The sequence below is a fragment of the Pseudochaenichthys georgianus genome, chromosome 4 (genome assembly GCF_902827115.2).
Source record: "Pseudochaenichthys georgianus chromosome 4, fPseGeo1.2, whole genome shotgun sequence".
Classification (NCBI taxonomy): Eukaryota; Metazoa; Chordata; class Actinopteri; order Perciformes; family Channichthyidae; genus Pseudochaenichthys; species Pseudochaenichthys georgianus.
The window spans coordinates 16,535,886-16,558,681 of record NC_047506.1 but is presented as its reverse complement, the minus strand read 5'-3'; the positions used below and the strand labels follow the sequence as shown (position 1 = coordinate 16,558,681).

The following is a 22,796-nucleotide window of genomic DNA, read 5'->3' as shown; positions in this document are numbered from 1 at the left end:
GCATTTAAATAATGTGGCCCATTTTTGTCTCTGTTTGTTTTTAGTGGGAATATTAATGAATTAACATTTTAAACAATCCATCATTATTGTTGTGCTGCCACTTATTTTTAACTCAATTATATTTTAATAGATCATTTTTCCTAATGTGCACAGTATGTTCTCCCCACTTTGTTCACTACACAACAAAAGATTAATTACAAATAAGAGGAATGATCAAAAACATGATAATCAAATTGCAACAATAGGTTGGAAATTGCCATTCTAATGCAATACAATAGGGTATGTGTTGCAAATTAACCACCCACTGTCTATTATTGTACGTGGGTGCTTGTGTGCTAAAGTGTGTGTGAATGTGTGTGAGTGCGTGTTTTTGTGTGTGAGAAAAGTATATTCGACAACAACAGTATGTTATGATAAACTCTATACAATATGTACGTGTTTTAATCTAATTTTATCAATGAATATACAAGATTTTGATTGTTTTTCATAAATAAAAACAACAATAAAACTCATATTTTACCCTGCAGTGGTCTGACACCATTATTTAAACCTGTTTATTAAAACAGAGATACATTTATTTAAAGGAAATACATTCGCCCTCCATTAGTAGAAATACATTTCTACCAATGCCTTTGTTAGACCTCGTCTGTAATGCATATATTTATTTTGCTTCATTCTCAAATGAAGTACTTTCAAATGTATAAATATAACAGTCTGACTCAACAATGACATCACATTGTTACAGTTGAGGATTCAGTCAACAGTTGGAAATTAAAACAATTGTAATGGTGATTGGTCTTTTGTTATTGTTTATTTGTTTTTCATGGGTCCATGTGGTATAGGAGGGAGAATAGACCAATCAGAATGTCGTGAGGATTGATCCCTTGCCCCTCCTGTCTATATCAAAGGGTCCTTCAAGGACAATGTCAAGATACTGAACCCCAAATAGCTGTGTGAGTGTATGTGAACACCCTCACTATAGTGCTGTGCCCTAAATGATTCTCAATTTGTACAGTAAGAAGTATAAAGATGTGGTTACAGGTCTCAGGGTGAGATCCCTTGTTATGCCTGTTGTCTTCAGCATGTCAGATACCAGCAGAATTGTCAGTTTAAAGAGGATGGATGTCCCAAAATGTCACCTGACAGCCCGACAGACAGGGCAATTCAGTCCCTGGAGGACAGGAGAGCAGCCGGTAGGAGGTGAATGGGCAGTAGCTTGGGCTAGAGGTCATCACTGTTGCTATCGTCGGCCTGTCACTCTGAATGGGCTCCAAATAATGTTGTCAATGGTGATGCATCGAGATCTCCCTCTGGCAAAAATTGGATACTCCGAACTCGACTTGATTGATGCGTTGACCAGGTTGTGTCTGCCTGTCCTCAGGATGTGTCCTTACCTTCGTTCAAAGATGAAGCAACACAGACACACTCTGAGCGGTGAAAGGGGAGAGATGTACTTTTAAAAGTGTTTTTTTTGTGTTAGACCTGTGGAGGCATTGTTGGCTAGTCAAAGAATCTGCTGTATCCGTCAGCCTTGACATTTATAGGTTTTTACCTGCCTTTTATTTTTCTCGGTACATCTTTTGTGACACGGTTCAATCGTTGCTCTGAGAATGTTGTTTTCACTGTTTCCATTGAGGCAACAGTGTTACATTATGGCTTGAAGGTGAATGCACAGCTTGTACATTCAATAGATTGGAATGAAAAATAGCTGTTTTTCTGTGACCAAGAGTGCAGCCTTTATGCATCCAAGGGCATGGCATTATTTGACCATGGGTACAAGCCGTGGAGTTTTGTGAAAATGAAATATCTTCTTTTATGTTTTTATTTTTTTCATTATGCTCCCTCTGTCTCTCTCGTTCTCTGCTTTCCTCCAATGGGTTTTCTTGATAGTCTCGTCTGGTTTGAGTTGCTCTCTTTATGTACCTGTGTGTGTGTGCGCTTTTTAATAGGTTTTTCTGTTGATACTCTCTTTGTTTCCTTATAATTTGTTGCTATTTGTATCGGTATCATCTGTTTCCAATGCATTTACTTTGTGTGGGTATGTGTGGGAGAGAAAAAGAAAAAAAAAGGAATTCCGTTGTGTTCTTTACTGCAACATGTTTAACAGTACAAACAACAAACAAGCACTGGTACTTGCGTACCATGCTGCGAATGGATCTGGCCCTTCCTACATCCAGGACATGGTTAAACCGTATACCCCAGCACGTGCACTTCGCTCTGCATCAGACAAACTTCTCGCTGCACCCTCGCTGCGAGGGGGACCCAAGTTCCCATCAGCAAAAACACGTGGATTTGCTATCCTGGCTCCAAAATGGTGGAATGAGCTCCCCATTGACATCAGGACCGCAGAAAGCTTACACACCTTCCGGCGCAGACTGAAAACTCATCTCTTTCGACTCCACTTCGAGCGATAGAATGACTAACAAAGAACTGCTAACAGAGCACTCATATACTAATAAAGGACTGGCTTATCTATAGCCAGTTGAGTAGCACTTGAAACGATTGGCTCTTTGAAACCTGATGTTCTTATATGATTCTGTTTTCTTCAAGGTTGTGTCTTCCTGGTCGAATGTACTTATTGTAAGTCGCTTTGGATAAAAGCGTCAGCTAAATGCAATGTAATGTAATGTAACAAGCATGTCATCACAACGACGTGGCCTTGAAGTGAAGTTGGTAATGGCCGGCTGTGCTGCGTCTTTCTCTGTAACCTCTTTGGAGTGCTTCACACTCAAATGCGAACGCATTGTTGAGGTTGAGCTGTGATAGCCCAACGTCTTTTCGCAGAGCTTGCATTTAACTTCCTTTGGACTTGTAAGTTCGAAGTAGTTCCACGAGGAGGAACTCTTTTTACCTGCCGCTTTGTTCATCTTTAGTCGCACGTGTGAGGGAGAGGGGGGGTGGGGTCGGGGTCGGTGTGTAGCGTGCTGCAGCAGCAGTCTGCTCTGCACGCAGGCTTCCTCCAACTTTACAGTAAAACAAACTGGTGGTGTGACCAATGACCATTTACAATTATTAATACTATTACTATTATTAGCATATATATATTTATATATATTTTGGTTGAAACTAAGCCAGAAAAAAAAAAATATAATAATAATATAAAAATAAAAATAAAATCGATTTTTAAAAATAATATTCGATTATGGAGACTGTAGCGAATATTCGAATAATCGTAAGTGTGAGCTTGACATCTTTTATCTGTGTTGGTTGATGAGCAATCATCTATTTGTGTGCTTGAGTGAAAACAGGCACTGTATACTTTTATATTTCAATATAGCTATGTGGAACCTTGGGTTTGAGCCTTTGATGGCTTGAGGGCTGAATTGAGTAGACATGTAGACGGAACCAACACTAGCTGAACATTGTGGAGGTGGCCCAATTTGGACTCTTTCAAGTCTTTCTTCTTGTCTCATTACTTGGCAGTCTACTTCAGCTCCGTGTTGCCAGAAAAGAGTAGAAATCAAGCTTAATCGAACATGTTGCTCCACTCATTACTTTTTATCTTTTGTGGTTTACTAGAGGATAAGAGAGAGAACAACTGTAACAACTTTGTCCTCCTCTCTCTCTTTCTCTCTCTTTATTTCTCTCTCTCTTTCTTTCTCTCGCTCTTTCTTTGTCTGTGTTTGCAGGGCCTGTTCATCTTCCTGATATATGGGGTGTACAACACAGAGGTAAGTCTGCATTGTGTCTCAAGGCTGTCGGAGTGAATGAGAGAAATGACAAGTTTCTGATGGGCTCCTTGCTTAAAAGCTGTGTGGGTGGGGTGTGACAGTACGAGTGTGTATGTGTGTGAACGCGTCTGTGGATGGGAGGAGGGATGGGAAGGAGGGGAGGGGACGGGACATCGTTTCCACGCGAGCGTCCCACTGCCCTTCATGCTTGGACTAACTTATATGCATCCGAGTCCGACCATTAAACACTGACACGCCGCGCTTCTCAGCCACTCATTCCTCACCCACATTGGCTAATATTTCACTGCCTCTTTAAGTTTTTAAACTCACGGCCCTCCATTTAGCATCCTGACAAAGCTGCTGGGCAGGGCTTTGGAGGGCCCCAAGCAGAAACCATAGGAGAAAAAACAAAAAGATATGTAATCAACAATATGCTATGAAGGAGGAGGACATATTGTATTGAGATGCCGCTTTATTACCATTTAGATGCGCCTTAGCTGTGTAGGGGTGGAGGGTTTGGTTGAGTGCCGAGACGAAAGACAGAGGGGTACAATTTAATGGATGAGACTCAAGTCATGAAAATCCCTCTTAGTCTACGTACATAGGGTTACGTTTAGATTTCCATGTGTGATTTTGCATCTGCGCCCTCTTAAAACACAGCACTTTTATTTTTACTTGAGGTCAACTTCCCATTACAAACTTTAGGAAAAAGAGGAAGTCTAGAAATGTTTTCTCTCTTTTTTCTCTCAAGCACTCCAAACTCACCCTGATATAATAACAATCCCTGAAATGGATATAATAATAGCAGAAATGTTTTATAAAGCTACCATTTGATCAAAACATACATTATTTGATAGACATGATAATAACCTCTTAAAAGGTCATGATCACCTTTATAGAGCAGCTTTTTTAAATAACTGTGTAACATACTGTAGTTATATATTATGCAGCTCTGCAAATATAATGGTCAGTATTACATTAGTCTCTCCTTTTTTCCGTCTATTTTCTTTCTTTCATCATCTCATTTCTGACCATCAAAGAGGACAACTCACATATAACAGGTTCACTTCCTGTTATTTCCCATTTTCTCCTTCTTTTCTTCACGCATATGTTCTCCATAGTTTGAAGAGATGTCCCTGTTTCATAGGTGATGCGCCCACAATGCAGAGACAGGGAAGAATGACCCTTGGTGCTTTAGAATAAATCTACACCCTCAATCTTGCTTAAGTAGCGTTTTTATTGCTTGGGAATTCATTTATTTCACTCCGGTTGCCCTTGACCCTGGGTGCTGCTCATGTACATGTTCCAGTTTTCAAAAGGTCCACATTTCTTTGTTAATGTTGAAAAAAGATCCGTAATTTAGAAATTATTCACATCCACACATTTTTCTTTTTTTCCTCTTAACATATTTTCTAAGATGCTTCTTTTATTTTCCCTCAACCTGTGTTTCCTTTTGGTCCTTAACTGTTCAAGAGAGAGCACAGCTGGCTTCAGGTTTCACCCTCTCTGACACTCAGAACGAAATATTTGCCTAATAAAATCTTTAAACACTAAATGGGAATGATCAAAAGTTTGAATGTTTCTTCCCTGGAATCAGAGTGTCAGGGAAAGGCAATTATTAGACAGGGAAGTGAAGCTAACATGCATTGATGGCAGTAGATGGTAACACATCATTAAATTACATTATCACACACATACGTCCATGGGGTGAAGAAAAACGTTGCGAAGTTGCTGTTAGTAGTTAACTGGGTAGAACACATATTATTAATCCATCTTAGCGTGAATACATTTCGCTTTGATATGTTAAAAAAGGTGTGAAATTAACAACTGCATCTAAGTAAAAAAATGCTTCATTCATGAGGTTGGTTTCCACACTCAATAATTACCAATATGGAAGTCATACTGCATTTGCTGCTATTACCCTAAAATGCAGCCTTTTACTTTGCTAATTACCTTACAATAGCTTTCCATTATTCATTGCAATTAGCTTTTCCTTGGTGGTCACCTTGTAATTCTATGCTTTGATGACCTTTTATTTCCATCAGCTCCAAGGATGTCGGCAGGTGTTGTTGGGCGTGCTGCTTTCATATGGTAATCGCTTAGCGCCCATTTACATGGGAACCACGCTTTGCATCATTGCGAAACCTTGAGTGTGCACAAAACCCCTTAAACACATAACGATCATCTAAAACAATGCCCTTCCCCTCATTGTCAAATGATTAATTAAGTTGTGTCATGTAATTGCCTCAGCACGCCGGCTGCTTTGGATATCAATGGAATCCCCAGGACTTACTTTCCCCATTAAATTGTGTAAAGACGGTGTCTATCCAACATCTGCACCGCGTTGAAGGCCTTCTGCGGATCTTGTCAGAAATAATAGGAGGGTTTTGGAAACATGATGCTGTTGATTCTGTGCTGTCACAAGGCTTGGGCTCTCTTCATTATGTGGCCCTTCAACGTTGGTGCGTATGCAAAACATCCTCTGTATACACATGCTGTCTCTGAGACTGTGTGTGTGTTCAGTGCGGTGTCATAATTTATAACACGCTGCTACTTAATGAAGCCATAAGCCATAATGCATATTCACTAACGTGGTGGGCTGGGCTGGGACGGGCTGTAGTGATGAGTGCCCATCCGCTACAAATTTACAGTGAATGCTGACAATGTGCACACACACACACACACACACACACACACACACACACACACACACACACACACACACACACACACACACACACACACACACACACACACACACACACACACACACACACACACACACACACACACACACACACACACACACACACACACACACACACACACACACACACACACACACACACACACACACACACACACACACACACACACACACACGGACCTCATAAGTGCCAAAGGCTTTTCATAGAAGACTTCATCCTACTTAACTGAGCTCCTACCAACACACTGCTGGTGTATTTTGATATTTTGTTTACTGTAACAATAATAGGAAGTTGTTGCAATTTTTTATTAATAATATATATTTTTTAAATGGTTTAATTGAAAAATATTCAGCAGACCTATTACATTTTATTTGTAATTAATGCATCTAAAATTCTAGCCGTAAAATGCATTCATTCCTAACTATTGTCGTGAGAAAAAATACAAATAACCTTTATTTTCATTGCCGTTATTTCAGATTTAATCCTGGATTGAATATTATTGATTTTATAAAAGGTCTGTCCAGTAACACTTTCTTTATTTGCTTAATTAATGCATCGTTTTATTCAATAAACACATTAGAAAAATGTAAACCCTGGATTATTTGCATCCTGTGACATTAATTACACAATAATGATGTCACAATGACACAGTCACTACTTTGATGACATTTAAAAATGGTTTGATAAATGTAATTTAAATAAAGTTAAAGGGCATACAAATAATGACTGTTCTCATCAAGCAATGATCCTTCTTTTTTTGTAATTGTCACAGTATTTTAAAAATCATGGATTGTTTATTTCATTTTAACATTTTCAAAAGTATTAAATTAAAAATGTATATAATAACAATTGAACAAAAAATGAATGAGTTCAGTAAACAATGATTAATTTACATATTAATGTTGGAGGTGAGTTAAAACACAAGTGTTTACTGAAATTGTATACCTGAAGACTGTTATCTAAAATCTATGAAATGCTTGTCTGGTATTGTGTGTCAAATGAATGCATGCTGTACACTGTTTCTTCCGAAGTGTAAAAATGTAATCTGTTCTGCTACGGCGGTCCCTTCTCCTCCAATAGCTCCATTTGTTGGTCCCGGCGCTCTATGCTGACAGATGATAGCTGGAAGTCGTCTCCTTAGTTTGCCTGGTCTATGTGTCACTTTCAAGTCCCATTAGCCACTGGAACACCTCTCTCTCTCTCAGGCACACACACACACGCGCATACACACACACACACACACACACACACACACACACACACACACACACACACACACACACACACACACACACACACACACACACACACACACACACACACACACACACACACACACACACACACACACACACACACACACACACACACACACACACACACACACACACACACACACACACCTCCCCAACAGCTGTAGGTTACATTAAAAATAATGCTCCAAATGTGTGTATGTACTCTTTCTCCTTTTTACTCTTTGGTCGCTCATTGTAAGTGTGTTTCATTGAGTGCCGTGTCAGACACACTTAACTCTTTCTCTCTCTCTTTTCTTTCAGGTTCGGAGCACGGTCAACAGGATCAAGGAGAGGAGAAAGGCGCTTAATTTTTCAGTATGTAATCTTCTAATTTCTGGGTCTAAGAGTGTGTGTGAGTTTGTTGTTGTTGTGAAATGTTCCTTGCCAATGAAAGCTGCCAATATGCAACATTGAACATCTGCTGGCCTCTCACTCGGAGACAGTCCATGTTAGATGCCCTTATACATCAAACATAGACCCTCCTTAATAGCTCTCCCCCTTCCTCACCCTGCTTATTGCAGCACCTTCATCCCAGCAATGTCAAGCTCCACGGTGGGTTACAAGTTTCTAATCCAGGACAAGCCGTCCCCTGACATTAAAGTGTCAGGCCAGTATTTATACCTTGTTGGACGCTGCTGTTTGGCTGAGGCGATGCTCTGTGTGTGAGTGTGTGGGTGTGTATGAGTGTGTGTGCTAGATCATATTGTAGGCTGCGGAAAGCACTTTAAAAGTACTTAATAGTCTCTAGCACACACCAACAGGCACATGCCACACACACACACACACACACACACACACACACACACACACACACACACACACACACACACACACACACACACACACACACACACACACACACACACACACACACACACACACACACACACACACACACACACACACACACACACACACACACGTAATTATAGATCTCCTTTGCCCCCGCCATCTGACACACACGCACGCACATAAAATGCATCTTGTCCCTTATGAGTGATCGCGTTAACTCCACTCCTCTTTGGCCGGCATCACTTCGTCCTGCCCCTCCCACTGCACCCTGACCCTCACATATGTACCCCCTAATATTCCCCAACCTAACACACTTCAGGTCATTGAAGTAGGAATGAAACCATTTCTGACGGCAGATTGGTTTTTTAAAACATCAGGGCGCACCTACTTCCTTCTGACCCCCCCCCACCCCACCTCAGGGCTGGACACTGTAAGGAAGAGAAGAAATTAAATAAATAAAAAGATAAATTAAAGTGAGTGTGTCGGGCGGGTCATTTAGGGGGGCCCCTTGAGACCCCTTCCCACCAGGTGCAGTCTGATATATTGTCAGCTCATGTTATCAGTGAGGCCCCCCCATATACCGTCATTTTTACTGCTTCCTCTCCCCTCTGGTGGTGGCAATTTTCCAATCTTGCCAGGTTCCGCTACCAGAATGCGTTTTTTAGCCATCACGCCGCCTGACGGTTTCTAGCTAATGCTATTTTGTGCCATAAATCCTGCTTGAAATACTGTATCTACCTGTCCTTTGGTTAGATAGGAGACATTTGGCTCTAGTTGACCGCACATGCTCCGATATATCCCCTTGTTGTAAAACATAGGATTGGGTATCGTGCCTTGCCGGCTGAGGGATAAAGAGGCTTTGGCGGTGTTACTGCATATGGGGTCATTTGAAGACGAATGGTACTTGTCGGAAATAGTGTTTTTTTTTATCTTGCATTATTTGCAACGTTTGAAGGGTTAACCCAAAGGGGTAATTCACTGCAACTACAATTTAGAAGTATTTTACCAAAATTAAATCATTTTAAAATTGTATTGTCCTATTTTAAACATCATCACCAACATTATAAACAGTTTATACTAAGCCTGTCATATGTGTTACATATTTTAACATGTGTATGATGATCCTGTGTGATTTCCTTTAAGGAAGGTCAAGCACCAGGCCGACACAATAAGAGCCATTAACTGTATCATAAACAGTGCACATGAAATCAGATTAAATGTGTTGTATCTGACCTAGCACAAAACATGAAATAATTTGAATAATATAGGAACTATATATTGCTTTTGGTACAGTGATGTGACTCCCCTGTGACCTTGATGACCTCTCATATAAATTCCACCAAACCTAATCACACAATCTCCGCTCTATATCCCGTACTTCTGTCAAGCTGGTTGTCCACACACACACACACGCGCGCGCGTGCGCGCACACACACACACACACACACACACACACACACACACACACACACACACACACACACACACACACACACACACACACACACACACACACACACCCCCACACAAAAAAACGTTGACCAGCGTTGAATGCCTGTTTGATACCAAGTATCTCCTGACCCATCCTGACCTCCCTCTTGTACACAAACAGCCAGATTGCTTTGTGAATTAAAGCTGTCAGTTGCAGGATCCAAATAACCCCCCCCCCCCAATACTCTGTGCCTCTGACACCACTGAAATATAGATATAAATTGGAAGTGGATTCGTTTTTTTTATCTTAATTCAAGTTTTGACAACATATAGTACGCAGGGAGTTGTTTGGAGTCAGTATTGAGGCTCTAAAAAAGTGATAGCAGTGCATGTATTTATCTCTTTCCACTCATGTGTGTATGACATTCACCGAAGCTCCACAACACAAAAGCAGCCATGATGGCAGGCCCTCAGTGTGGAGGCATTCCTGCCCGATAGATGTACAGTATGAAATATAAGAAGCCCTGGAGCCTGTTGAAGCCCCTCAGTTTGTTTGAGAGCTGTGCAAACAAATGGGTTTTCTGTGATTGCAGTTTATTTTGGTCTGGCTGGATGATGCGTGTGCTTATGTGAAACAAGGAGGCCTCTGAGTTAAATTCATAGAGCAGCTGCTCAGGTTTTATCCTGGAATTATGGGAAGGACAATACTGTAATCTACAATAGCCCATGATGTCTATTTATTTCCATTATTAAGTGTGACTGCTTGAATATTCTATTGGTGAAGAACTTTGAGAAAAAAAGTGAAAATGTTCAAATCATCCCTCTAACTTATAAGTTCTTTAACGCGCAATATTATATTACACATTTTTTATTACAAAGGGACAATGCACATTATTTAACATGAGCACTTCAATCTTAAATCATTTTTCAGTGTCTGCCAGGTTGATGGCATTAAAGAACATATACAAACGCAAATTTGTATACTCTGAGGTATCTTTAAATCATGTGGATTTATAAAAACAAAACACAATTTGAAAGTGTTTCACTGATAAATCCCTATCGTAGTACAACAAAGACAGCCAGTGAAAATGAGGCTGCTGTTTGTGATGAGAGAAAACATGTCTTACTAATTAGCATCACCAATAATCCAATAATTGACAAATAAAGAATGGATGGACTTGATATCTTTGTCCTTATCAGCTATCGTGAAAGTTGTCCATTGACTGTGTTTCCCTGTGATCCCATGTAGCTGATATTGCCGTCTCATTTCTTACAGAACTGCGCCAGTTCCCGACCATCCAGCTCAGTTACCAGCTCTCGTCCTGTCAGTTTCCCGCTAGGAACTACCCTAAGCCACGAGGAGGAGGCCACCCCTACCCACACTAGCAGCAACACCCCCAGCCCGGGGAAGGAGGAAGACAGGACCAGAGGTGAGTTGTCATACCATCATAATGCAAATCTGTGCTTTTCCTGTCAATACATTTGCTTAAAAAAGTATCTTTAAATGGTCCAGAATTGTCTTTGTCATTTTAAAGAAGATAAAGTAATAAGGCAAAACCAAATGATCCAGCATTATACAGAACCCTAGTATTTGCTGCAATCTGTCTTGCTCGCTATATAATCCTTTTGCTCAGGTGCAACTGGAACCAAGCAAACACTTTTTCTAAGTGTCTTTCTTACTTTTAATTGCAATTACTGTTGGGAATTTTGTTTTACTACGTTTTTTACTACTATCTCCAATTTACCTTACCGTTTCCCGTTGTTTAGAATTTGAACCAGATATCTCTGGAACTGAACATATTAGCAATTCACAAGAGTGATTGCTAATTTTTATTTTTCGGCTGTCCTTGCTTCTCAAAAAGCACATCAAAAGAACAAAAAAGGCCAACCATCATGTGCTTTTCTAAAGAAATGTGAATTCAAGATTAAATCTGAATATATAAGAATGACAGGCTAATTTAATTATTTTGATGGTTATCTACCTTTTTCTTCCTAATGCTCGCTCTGGTGCCTCGCTTTTTAAAATCTCAGTTTGGAAGCTGTAGTTTGGACTGTGAAGGTTTTTCATTTTCACTGTAGAGTTTAGTACCTCGCATGCAGCCAAGCCTTTTCACCGATTCATTCAATTGACAGTTCAAGTGTTGACAGTTCATGTGTGGCCTGTGTGTGCACAATATGTGGGTGGCTAAACTGCACCTAATTCAGCCACACATCTACTGCTTGAATCCCACTCAATGACATGAGTTCCAAGGACACACTCCTCTCATATTTTGAGGTAGTATGTTTTCATAAAGGCATGTTTTTTTTATTCAGGTCTTTATGAAATCCACTTGCAAAAATTATATTTTTTTCTCTGCTTAAACCTGTTATGTGCACTGATTTGCAGTGTATTTGTTACACCTAGCTTACACTAATGTAGTCTAATAGGACAACATTTTACATTTAGTCTTAATATATTTCTAACATTGGATTTGTATTGAAACACTTTGAAAGGTGTAAGTATTGTAATGGTTATTTTGGAGGCTTTAGTTTGTGTAGCTGTCGGTTCTATTTCTTAAAAAAAAGGTTTTAAATAAAGTCGACCTTCAATGACTTGAATATGTTGTCAATATTTTAGAAAACAGCCTTTAAAATTATAATAAAGTTGAACCGAGTTTAGCTGAGCACATATTCCCCCATTGTTCCACTGGCATATCTGCAAAGCATTACTGCAAGGCACTCAGAGAGTAGCGGCTGGCCTGTTGAGTGAAATCAGACATCAGAAATCTCCTGTTAAACCTGAACACTAACCAGACACCCTGGCTTCAATCTAGCTGCCTGACCCATGCTACACTCAGCAGAGTTAAGAGTCATTTGGTCGTGGAAAAAGATTGGAGACACCAGTTTCAAAGCAGGGAAAGAAAGAGGGAGAGGTCGACCCCTGATTTCATTCTGTAATTTAAAGCCGGTTTTAGTGTCACTTGCTCTGTTGCCCTAGTTGATGCCGCATTGACTGCATTTTTTATATTTTAACCAGGATTTATTTACTTTATTAAAGTGATAAAAACAGAGAAATCATAGACTGAATTAAATGAGAAAATAACTATGCAGAGGTTTATAGAAATAATAATAAATGTGTCAGTGACAATAATAGAAAAGACACGGCAGACAGTGTGAATACATTGTTGCATTTATTGGCAATGAAACAGAACAATTACATAATAGTGCACATCAACTTAATCTTTAAAATAGTCAACTGGGTTATGGTTTATGACTTGCACAATAATGATATTTACATTTTAATAGTATGTGTGCCATGTGTTATTGCTCCTTGTTGCGGCTTTGTGCACTTCCCAGCCTGGGATTTACAAGGTTTATTTTGCAGGTGATTTGCATGGTCCTCAACACTATTACTGTCTCGTTGATTCTCTCAGCGCGTAGTAGTTAAATCAGTCCCTACGTCACATTTAGACTGACTGAATGAACCTCCAATGAAACCTGACAAATCAAACTCGGCAGTAGAAATGATGTTTTTGATGTAACTCAATTTCAACAATAATTGATTGTCAGGTGAAATTATTCAGCCCATTTGCTACACTTCCAATCTGCTCCCGACTCAATGCTACAACATGCAAATGCGATGGGCTTCGTGTGATTGAGTGCTGGGAATGGGTTGGCGGCCGAATGCTCATACACTACAAACCTGATCTACTGAATGCGTAATGTCTTCCGGCAGGGCACACACAGGCAAGCATGCACTCTCCATTCACTGTAACCTATCATCATGTTGCGCCCAACTCACACAAATATACTCGTAAATATTAATAAATATTCGTTTTTGTACTGGGCTATTTTGATGAACTTGAAGGGAGAGGTGATAGAGTGAAGGGCTAGTGGACAGTTTCAGTCAAACATCAACATTTTCATACAATTTATTTACAATATGAACAAAAAAAATCTAGAACAAGACGAAATGATCATGTTTGCTCTATCCATCAATTTCAATCAAATAGCATTCATAAAATGTGTCCAGAAAAAACTAGCAAAACCGTGCCAGGTACAGAACAAGCAGATTCTTTCATTTTGGGAAGTGGTGCCTTTACAAGCACAAACAACAAACCAACAGATGGGCCCCATTTGTCCTAACAATAACCACACCATCTCCTAAGTGATAGTGGCAGCTTTCGTGTACAAGGTCAACCACTTCTTATGTCGTTTCCATCTTTCTGTTTACTTAAGTTGGTTGGCACAAATGTCCAAGGCAGACAGCGGATTATGTTGAGGGTACATGGTGAAAAATGTGAACAAAGTAGCACATATTTGCTGTGAGCACAAGAGAAGGACAAGTGCATAATGAAGGAATAGGGGGAGAACTGTGGGGGGATTTGAATTGAAAGGGGAAGTGTTGTGTGGGTGCATGAGTGGTGCATTCCTGATGAGATGGCCCCATACAATGGCTGAGTTGAAGGTTATGAGTCCTTTAAAGCAGGAATAATATGCTGGATCACTCATGTTACCTCACATCGTGTTCTTGCTTTGTTAAAGCCTCCTTCTCAACCAACAAAGATGGCCAAGCAGTTCTCTATCTTTTATGGTTCATGTTTTGGGTTCACCATTTTTGCTTCATGCAGGGTTTGACAGAACGGTATTGTTTTTGGGCTAAATGTCATACTGTTTGATTTCCAATGTTATCCTCTGCTATGGTGATGGCACCTATCCTTAATGTCATTATATTAATGTCATGGTCACAATTATGTTAGCTTTAATGGTTCCCTATTATACTGTTTTTCATCAATATATTATAGTTTCAGAGTCTCGCATATATACAAAACATGTCTCTGAAGTGTTTGGCTCCAAATACTAAACAGATCATGCATTGTAGCATCCCATAATCCCCTCTGTTTCCACCCTCTTTCAAAAGTGATGATTCTCTGTCTTTTGCTTTAGATGAAAATAAGGAGCCACTCCCCACGTCCCTCTGAGAGATATTTGGTTAAAAGGAACACAATGGTGCTCTAGGACGAGGTATTTACCTTGGTTCAGTGGCGAGCCATGACTTTTATACCTGGGCCCTCTGACCCCTTCCCTAAAAAAAAAGTTATTACGTCACAGCGTATACTTCAGCGGAATAGAGTGCCACAGTGACGCGTCCTAAAACCCGGAAGTAAACGCCTTCCGGTTCCTTCGACAAAAAACAATGCAATTTAAAATAGCTGGAAATAAGGTCTGTGGTTGACACAAATTGAAGAGAAAGATCACATTTTGTTCAGCCGGATAATATCCACATGTCTACCCTACTTTTATAATTTTCTAATCATAAATCTAATCGATAGATTTATGATTTGAAATGTTTTAATGTTTTTAAATATTATTTTGTAGAATATCTTAGAACCTCAGAGAGGGCCTAGAGGGCCCCGACGGCTCGCCACTGCCTTGGTTGGTTATTGGCTAATGGTTACACAAGCCAAAAAAATCGTTATGACATCATAAAGTGGACAAAATCTGATCAGCTCATTTTCAGACAGGTTTTTAAATGGATCAGGAAAAAAAGTGAGCGAATCTTTTTTCCTGAAACTTTCAGAATCTCTTACACAGAGGGGACTGACTTTATTTAGGAAAATATACAGTATAAGGCAGTTTGATGCAGTCCTCACTAGTTCATCATAGCAAACCTGATTTGTTGTGTCATATCCAGTTTGCGTAACCTAACTTGTAGGAACCATATGCCTGCACATTGCTGACATCTGACACCCTTTTCCTTCCTCTCTTCCTAACATGTGTTCTTCAGCATCCATCGCAATTAGGGGCCTTGTAGATACAATAGTGTGGCGGTCTATTGCATGCATCTTCTGCAGATTACACACAGATCCTTCGCTGACACCACCATGGGGTTGACTCCCCTTTGCCTCCCTCCATACACACACCATCACTTCATGCATGTTTAGTCCAGTTCATTGACATGCAACAGGATCCCCTGCTCCAAAAATGTTAAATGGAATATTCCCCCTGTGTAATGACAGCATGTTTGTGGCAAGTTCATCTATTTGCAAGTCCACTTCTGAAGTCCATTATACAAGGCCAAAGGTCAAAATAATTGGGAATAACATTAATTGTGTTTATTATTTGTTTTGTTTGCAGCACCCATAATCCTATTGTATTGTTTCTTCTAAACAGAGGATGACTGTATTCTGACATCTCAATCTGTTTTGAACATGGCCAGAAATGTTTACTGTGAAATCTGACATAATTGCCCGAACACAATTAAAAAAAAACACAAGTTAAATGCATTATGTTAGCTCAAGGTGGGTGGAGTAAACATTTGTTTTCCCTATTGTTTTTCATTAGTTGAAAACTGCTTGCGTTTTATATTAGTTTCAGCGGTTTGTAACTCGCCATTGGTATTTGGAGACATGAAACATGCTTTAGGAAGAATAGTAATAAGAATGTTCTGCTCTGGGAATTGACATCATATTGATTATGACCACAGCAGATCACAGAAACTAGAGGTAAGGTGTGTATGTGAGACACAGAGGTATTTGGCCCCTGAGCAGCAGCTTGTGTTCAATGTCTCGCTGATGCAAAGTGATGTGTACTAATTCTACATCTGCTCAAACCAAACAGGGCTTAAAAGTTCAGCCAAGTCCCAAAGAAATCACTTCCTTACAACTCATCTTCTCCCGCCCTCTCTCTACGCAGAAATTAAGGATGACGATTTTCCCTGCATCTATTTTGCATTTAGAAATGATGGACAAATAAGTGGAAACGACTTTGGGGTTTTGTGTTCGTGTGTGTCTGTGTGAGTGCGGATTGAGATTTGGATTTGGCTGTTTAGAGGATATGCGGCCATGAAATGGGCTCTTGTCATGTGGGCTCAAGCTTTGAGGACTTGATTGTAGCCTCAGTGTAAATACCCAAACAAACAGGCAACAGTCAAAATGTGCTCCGGGTTTGCCATGTATTTACATTCCTCTTCCTCTCTCCCGCTTGGTTTCTTTTACTCTCTCTTTTCCTCTTGCATCTGATTTGTTTATTTGTATTTACTCACTAGCTATTCATTCTTCTTTCCTTCTTTCCTTCATGCTCTCATTTTGTGAATGATATTCATGGTTACAAGTGTCATGGCTAAATAAGGAGAAGAGCTTTGTGACAGGAATTAAGATTTAATTTGTCAGTTAAAGCGCCATTTCTCACTGCTGTGTGAAAAATCTCAGAAACAATCTTTGATCATTTGAAACACTTAAACGACTGCGTTTTCTGCACTCATACTACATTCTGGCATTTCAAATTCATCACAAGAAACAGGCCCACAGATGAAATATTGAGCCCATTTGGTTGTTCTTAAGTGGCTTTAAGCGCAACTGTTTATGCATATTCGCCCAGCCGCAACAAAGCATACTAGGCTTCTGGAATTTGTTTTCTGCAGCTGTTCTGCATAACAACGCCACGCTAGCACGCACAGAACACAGTCTGGTGAAGGGAATCTATTCATAATTCAAATACACAACAAGGCACAAGCTTTGGCGTTGTCAGATATAACAAATTGAGGAGGAAAGGAGTTGAATTTGTATCTGCTTACTGAGGTTGACTGCATTATACATACTGCAGGTGCCGCTGAATGCGTGGTAATAGGATATATGATGGATGGCCAAGCCGCATGAGCTCCCATTCCTCTGGGTTATTCATCTATTTATCTGCTTATTTATTTATTCCTTCACCCAGAGAGACCCTCACAAACAGGGTTTGCTTAAGGTACAATAGTAGCTAAGAGAGGCCGCGCAATGGCTATATGGAAAGCAGGAGGTCTTGAAGTACCATCTTGAGCATGCCGATGTTGGTGCTGATGTTCATTGGTTATGTTGGTCGTTTAAAGGGGCCTACATCTTGATGGTTCTTCTTTCAGCTCAACCAGAAAAGAAAACCCTCACACATGTGTTGCTGTAGGAGGCTTTTACTAAACCACAAATTAAATTAATATCACATTTTTATTTTGCTCAGGGATTGTATACATTTTTGGAAATCATTGTCTTTTATCCCTGTCCAGACATTTTCAACAGATGGTGGAGGCATGGTTTGGGAGAGTATTTTGAAGGATTGTTAGTGCTGTATGTATTCAGATAGGTTCAGTGTTTAAGACCCCCGATCTTGAGCCACTTGTACACTTTCTAGTGTTTGACTGCAACCCGTCAAAACGTCCTTCATTGTGTCTTCCATCTTTTGTTCACTGCCGTTATTCTGCTTGGATATCTTTTAAAAGTATAAAGAAGTAAGGGTTTACTGCAATTAAACCACATCCATATTAAATCAAATATTCCTACTATTTAAACAGTTGTGTATTTATAGAATATTTGATGTTTAAAATGTATTTGTAACCATCATCCGCCCAATATGAAACAAACCCACAGCAAAACACATGACGTCAGGTAACTGTCTTTCATGTTTAACCCTGTCACTGCGCCACTATAAGGGTGTCACACAAGGACCTGCATGTGCCCAGGCGCAGGCCACCTCCCCTGGGCCAAGCTGTCTCAACCCCCGCCCCCCAACACCTCACGTCACGTCATCCCCCCCTTCTTAACTAAAGACTACACTCTATCTTGTAGGTAAATACAGTAGGTGTTATATAACGCTGCACTACATATTTTATTTTTAATATAAACATATTTTAGACAAAATCAAACATTTGGCCAATTTTATACATTGTTGTGTGTTCACTGCATTTTCACAAACACACACACACACACACACACACATTTTCTGTCTTAACACAGTACTAAAGCATTCCCTACTACTACCATTGTGCAGCTGCCAATAGCACCTCTAAACCAATATCAGCACCTCCGCCTCCTCCCCCCAGGAACATTTTTTCATCGTTCTCATCTCAACAGCCCATAGCAACGACATAGCCGACAGCTTACGACGAGGCAAAGTGGGGAAGAGGGAGGGAGCAATGGGGTAAGGGGGGTGAGTCAGGCCGTAGATCAGGGCAGGAGGATGGCGGTGCGACCAGGGGGTGACAGGGGAATAACATCCCTTTCTCCTCAATCGACAGGGACCATAACTCCTGCCTCTCCAGGGACAGATTGAGAAAGGCAATAGCCCAAGGGGCTGTGAAGCACGGATGCTTAGGAGAATTGAAAGTTAAAAGAAAAACGCAGTTTGCCGAGCCACTGCCACCGATTCAGCCGACAGCACTGCTCTTTGCTACTTGAATTCACCTATTTCTTGAATTTTTATTTTTAAGACAGCAGTAGAAAGGCCCAATTGGAATACTGTCCATATACATTGTCAAACAATAAATCTCCAAGGGTTGTCGTGTTGTATTTTCCAAAATGTCGAGAGCTTTTTTGCAATTATTGAAGTTGGTGGGACAGTGTGCACATCTGTCTCTTCAAGTGACATGAGGTGTTGGTCCTCTATCACCCGTAAATGGTTTTTGTTTGGAGGTTTTGATGAGATGGAAATTGTATTTGTAAGGATTAGCATTCGGCTTTGACTTCATTGCTACTTTGCAATCATCTGAAGCTATTGGCCAATAATGCCCTTGTACTATTTTGCTTGTGCACAACCACCTTTGATGGTCAGCAGACAAATAAATCAGCTTACGTTATATTGGATAAATTGTCTGACTTAATAAAAAATGCACTATCCCACGAGCTGCGAAGTTGTAACAGACTCTGAAGTCTAGGTGAAAAGGCATTCGGTGAGCCTGTAACCTGCAAAGCAGATGTATTTCTACAGTGTTGGTGTAATGTAATCTGCTCTCTTTTAAGTTTAACCTATCACCACAAATAATATAAATTAAAAAGAAAAGACAGGAAATAAATAAAGATTATGGAACACCGAGTACCAGACATCGTATAGTGTTATTTATAATGTGTTATGGTTTAATAGTATTATAACATGGCAACTCACATGGTTTAACTGTTATGATATTATAAAGTTAGGTCTCTGTCAGCAAATGATTCCTGTTCCGCTCGTCCTGTATAATTGTATTTGTTCCAAATAGTTTATCACTTAACCCTCACTCTATATGTTATCTTACTTTTCTAATGTCCTCTTTTTTTTTCTCCTCTCGCTATCTTCCTATCTCTCCCGCTCTCTCTTATTTCATGCTCTCCGTCATACACAGCCCCACTCCCCTGTTTGGAGTGGTTGGGGAGCAGCGGGGTAGCAACTTTATAGCCTGATCAATTTTACAGTGGCTTATTGAATAGCTTTTAATACCCTCCTTTACTTTCAGCTGTAACCCACTGAGTGTCTGCCGCTCCAGGGCTGCTGTGATGAGCGAGACAATAAATTGTAATACATCGTCTCTGGAAAATTACACATGTTTAATCATTGATTTTTATTGGCTTATCATGATAACATTATCCCAGAGGGTTAGGGTGGACACAAAGCAGCTCATAAAAGAAAAGAGGTTGAATTACTTATGGCATTTTAAATAGCGAAGTTGACAAAATGAAATGGTGCCATAACCAACTTCCTTTAATACAGTGTATTGATTCGTACCTTACGGTTATAGACATGATTATTTCATGCAGTATCTATTTAAACAAATGGAATTCATCCACATATTTTTCAGTATGTTAGTTTGTTGAAACATTTACGTTTTACATGATTTAACCTGAGGAAAAATACTATTGTACTTGAAGATGATCTTAAAAATGTGTTCCCCCTAAATAAACGCAATGTTTCAAGGGAAACATATTTTCTCATGGATTACGTTTGTTTTTGACGCGTCACAAATGAGTTTCTCATCCTATTGTGCAGTAGTATGTATAAGTTTGAGGTCTGGAAGGATAATTAGTCAAACAAGGCTTAGGGATGTGGCTCACAAACAAACACATTCTAGGCCAATCCAAGATGTAATTACTAAACCCTACCAAGTAGTTTTGATGCATGTTTTAAATCAATAAAGTGTTTAACAATAATCTGGGAAGTGAGCTTTTTAATAATGAATTTTTGTAGGAGACGAGGTTAAAAAAAATAACCAAACAAAATAAAAATAAATTGATTTTATTAAGGAAATGCTTTTTTGTTTGTTTTTTATACTCTTAGAAAAAAAAAAGCCAGCTTCTTTGCTCTATGTCACATCCAGTGTCACTTAACCTCAACAACTGGAGTGCAAGAAAGGTGAAATTTAAAAGTGTGTGCTTCAAGATTTATCGTCTGCATATAAAAAAAAATCTCAGGATCATTAAGTCCAACTCTATTGCCATCAAGCTGATGAAAGCTGCCAAACACATACTTAATAATGGTGTGTGTGTGTGTGTGTGTGTGTGTGTGTGTGTGTGTGTGTGTGTGTGTGTGTGTGTGTGTGTGTGTGTGTGTGTGTGTGTGTGTGTGTGTGTGTGTGTGTGTGTGTGTGTGTGTGTGTGTGTGTGTGTGTGTGTGTGTGTGTGTGTGTGTGTGTGTGTGTGTGTGTGTGTGTGTGTGTGTGTGTACACGATGTGATAAGGTAGATTGACTTCTAATATAAATGGTAGAGGTTTCTACTGACATCCGTATAGCGGTGCCCTTTGTGTCCCTGCCTAGCAACCCCATTCTTCCCATTCTACTTCAAGTGTTAGAGCAAGTCAGTGGAACTATGCATATTCTGTATGTATGTTGAACTGGACACAAAAACAGTGCCCCAGTAGGTCTTCTGGTAGAGCACGTCCCAAGTCCTCATTGCAGCTCCTCAGGTTCCAGTCTGACCTGCAGGTCCATTGTTTCATGTTGTTCCTTATTTCACCATTTCCTTTTTATCTTCTGCTCTTACTATCTGGTTTGTGTGTATATATATATAGATCATTATCCAACATCTACATTGATATATATTTAATATATACAGTTTATATTTCATGTGTGTGAGCATGTGTTTGTGTATGTACTGTATATGGATATGAACCTGTGTCTAGGTCATCAATGGTCCCTCAGATTGTGGCATTGTGATACATATTGGGCAGCAGGATATGTATTATTTTATTTCTCTTAGAGTATTTTTAATTTTTGGACTTCATTAAGGTCTTGCTTTAATTGGACTTCATAGAGTTGAACTTAAGCATTGTACATTGTACTAGAAAGTGCTAAGTGATTTTTCTTTATTCCGTCTCTCTCTCTCTATATCAATGTCTCTCTCTTACACACACAATATATAAAACACACACAAACACACACTTGGGCAGGTTAGCCCTCCTTCACACCGGCACCTGCTCCGTTGAAGGTGAAAGAAGTGCTCACTTGAGCTCATTGAAAAGTAGATGTGACAGTAAATTTTTCAGGCCCTTGTGAGATGGGAGATCTTGTTATAGCAGTCAGGATGGGGGTCAGGGCAGTGGCTGCTTGATGATTGAGGAAAAGAGAAGTAAATTCATTCTGCTTCGGGCACTTTGTCAAGTGCCAGTAGCTTACTGTTGAGAGCCACTCACCCATCACCGTGTTACGGCCCCAGAGGTCACCTCCAGCACCATAAATCTGCCTCGCCTGCTCAACCTACTGCCTTCCCCCGGCTGAGCACGAGCAGGGAAAGAGGCTGCAGCTGCTGCCGCTGCTGCCGCTGCTCCTCATAGTCACTCAAATGAAAAAAAGGCAGAGGGGAGAATATAGATTCTCCGGTTGATGCTGCTGATGGTGTAAGAGCAGGACACTGGGTGTGCTGTGCCACAGGGGGATGTTTACGTCTGGACTAATGGTTGTGTTTTGTGTGAAAGGATTGCCATGGGGCATTTTCATTTGTGTACAATACAAATGCTTGCATATGGTTGCATATACATTTTGTTTCTTGGGGACATAGTGTATTTAAAAAATGATTTTAGGCTGCTTAATAAAATTATAATGATTTAAAAACATTATGCACAAAATGAAACAAGAGAAGGCTGATGTTGCAAACTCAACAGTTCTTTGTTTTCACATTTTTCATGCACACGCAAAAAATCACT

General features: G+C 40.0%; 1 protein-coding gene across 3 annotated transcripts in view; it reads left to right on the top strand.

The window, feature by feature from the left end:
• The window catches only part of LOC117445751 (adhesion G protein-coupled receptor D2), a 95,747-nt gene that overhangs the window by 43,823 nt on the left and 29,128 nt on the right, over nt 1-22,796 (top strand). For 2 of the 3 annotated variants that reach the window (XM_034081593.2, XM_034081594.2), the window contains exons 21-23: nt 3,630-3,671; nt 7,936-7,989; nt 11,174-11,327. In XM_034081593.2, the coding sequence (XP_033937484.1) occupies nt 3,630-3,671; nt 7,936-7,989; nt 11,174-11,327 (250 nt within the window). Of the gene's footprint in view, nt 1-3,629; nt 3,672-7,935; nt 7,990-11,173; nt 11,328-22,796 lie in introns of those variants that run through there. The other variant, XR_004552038.1, reaches the window with a different exon arrangement.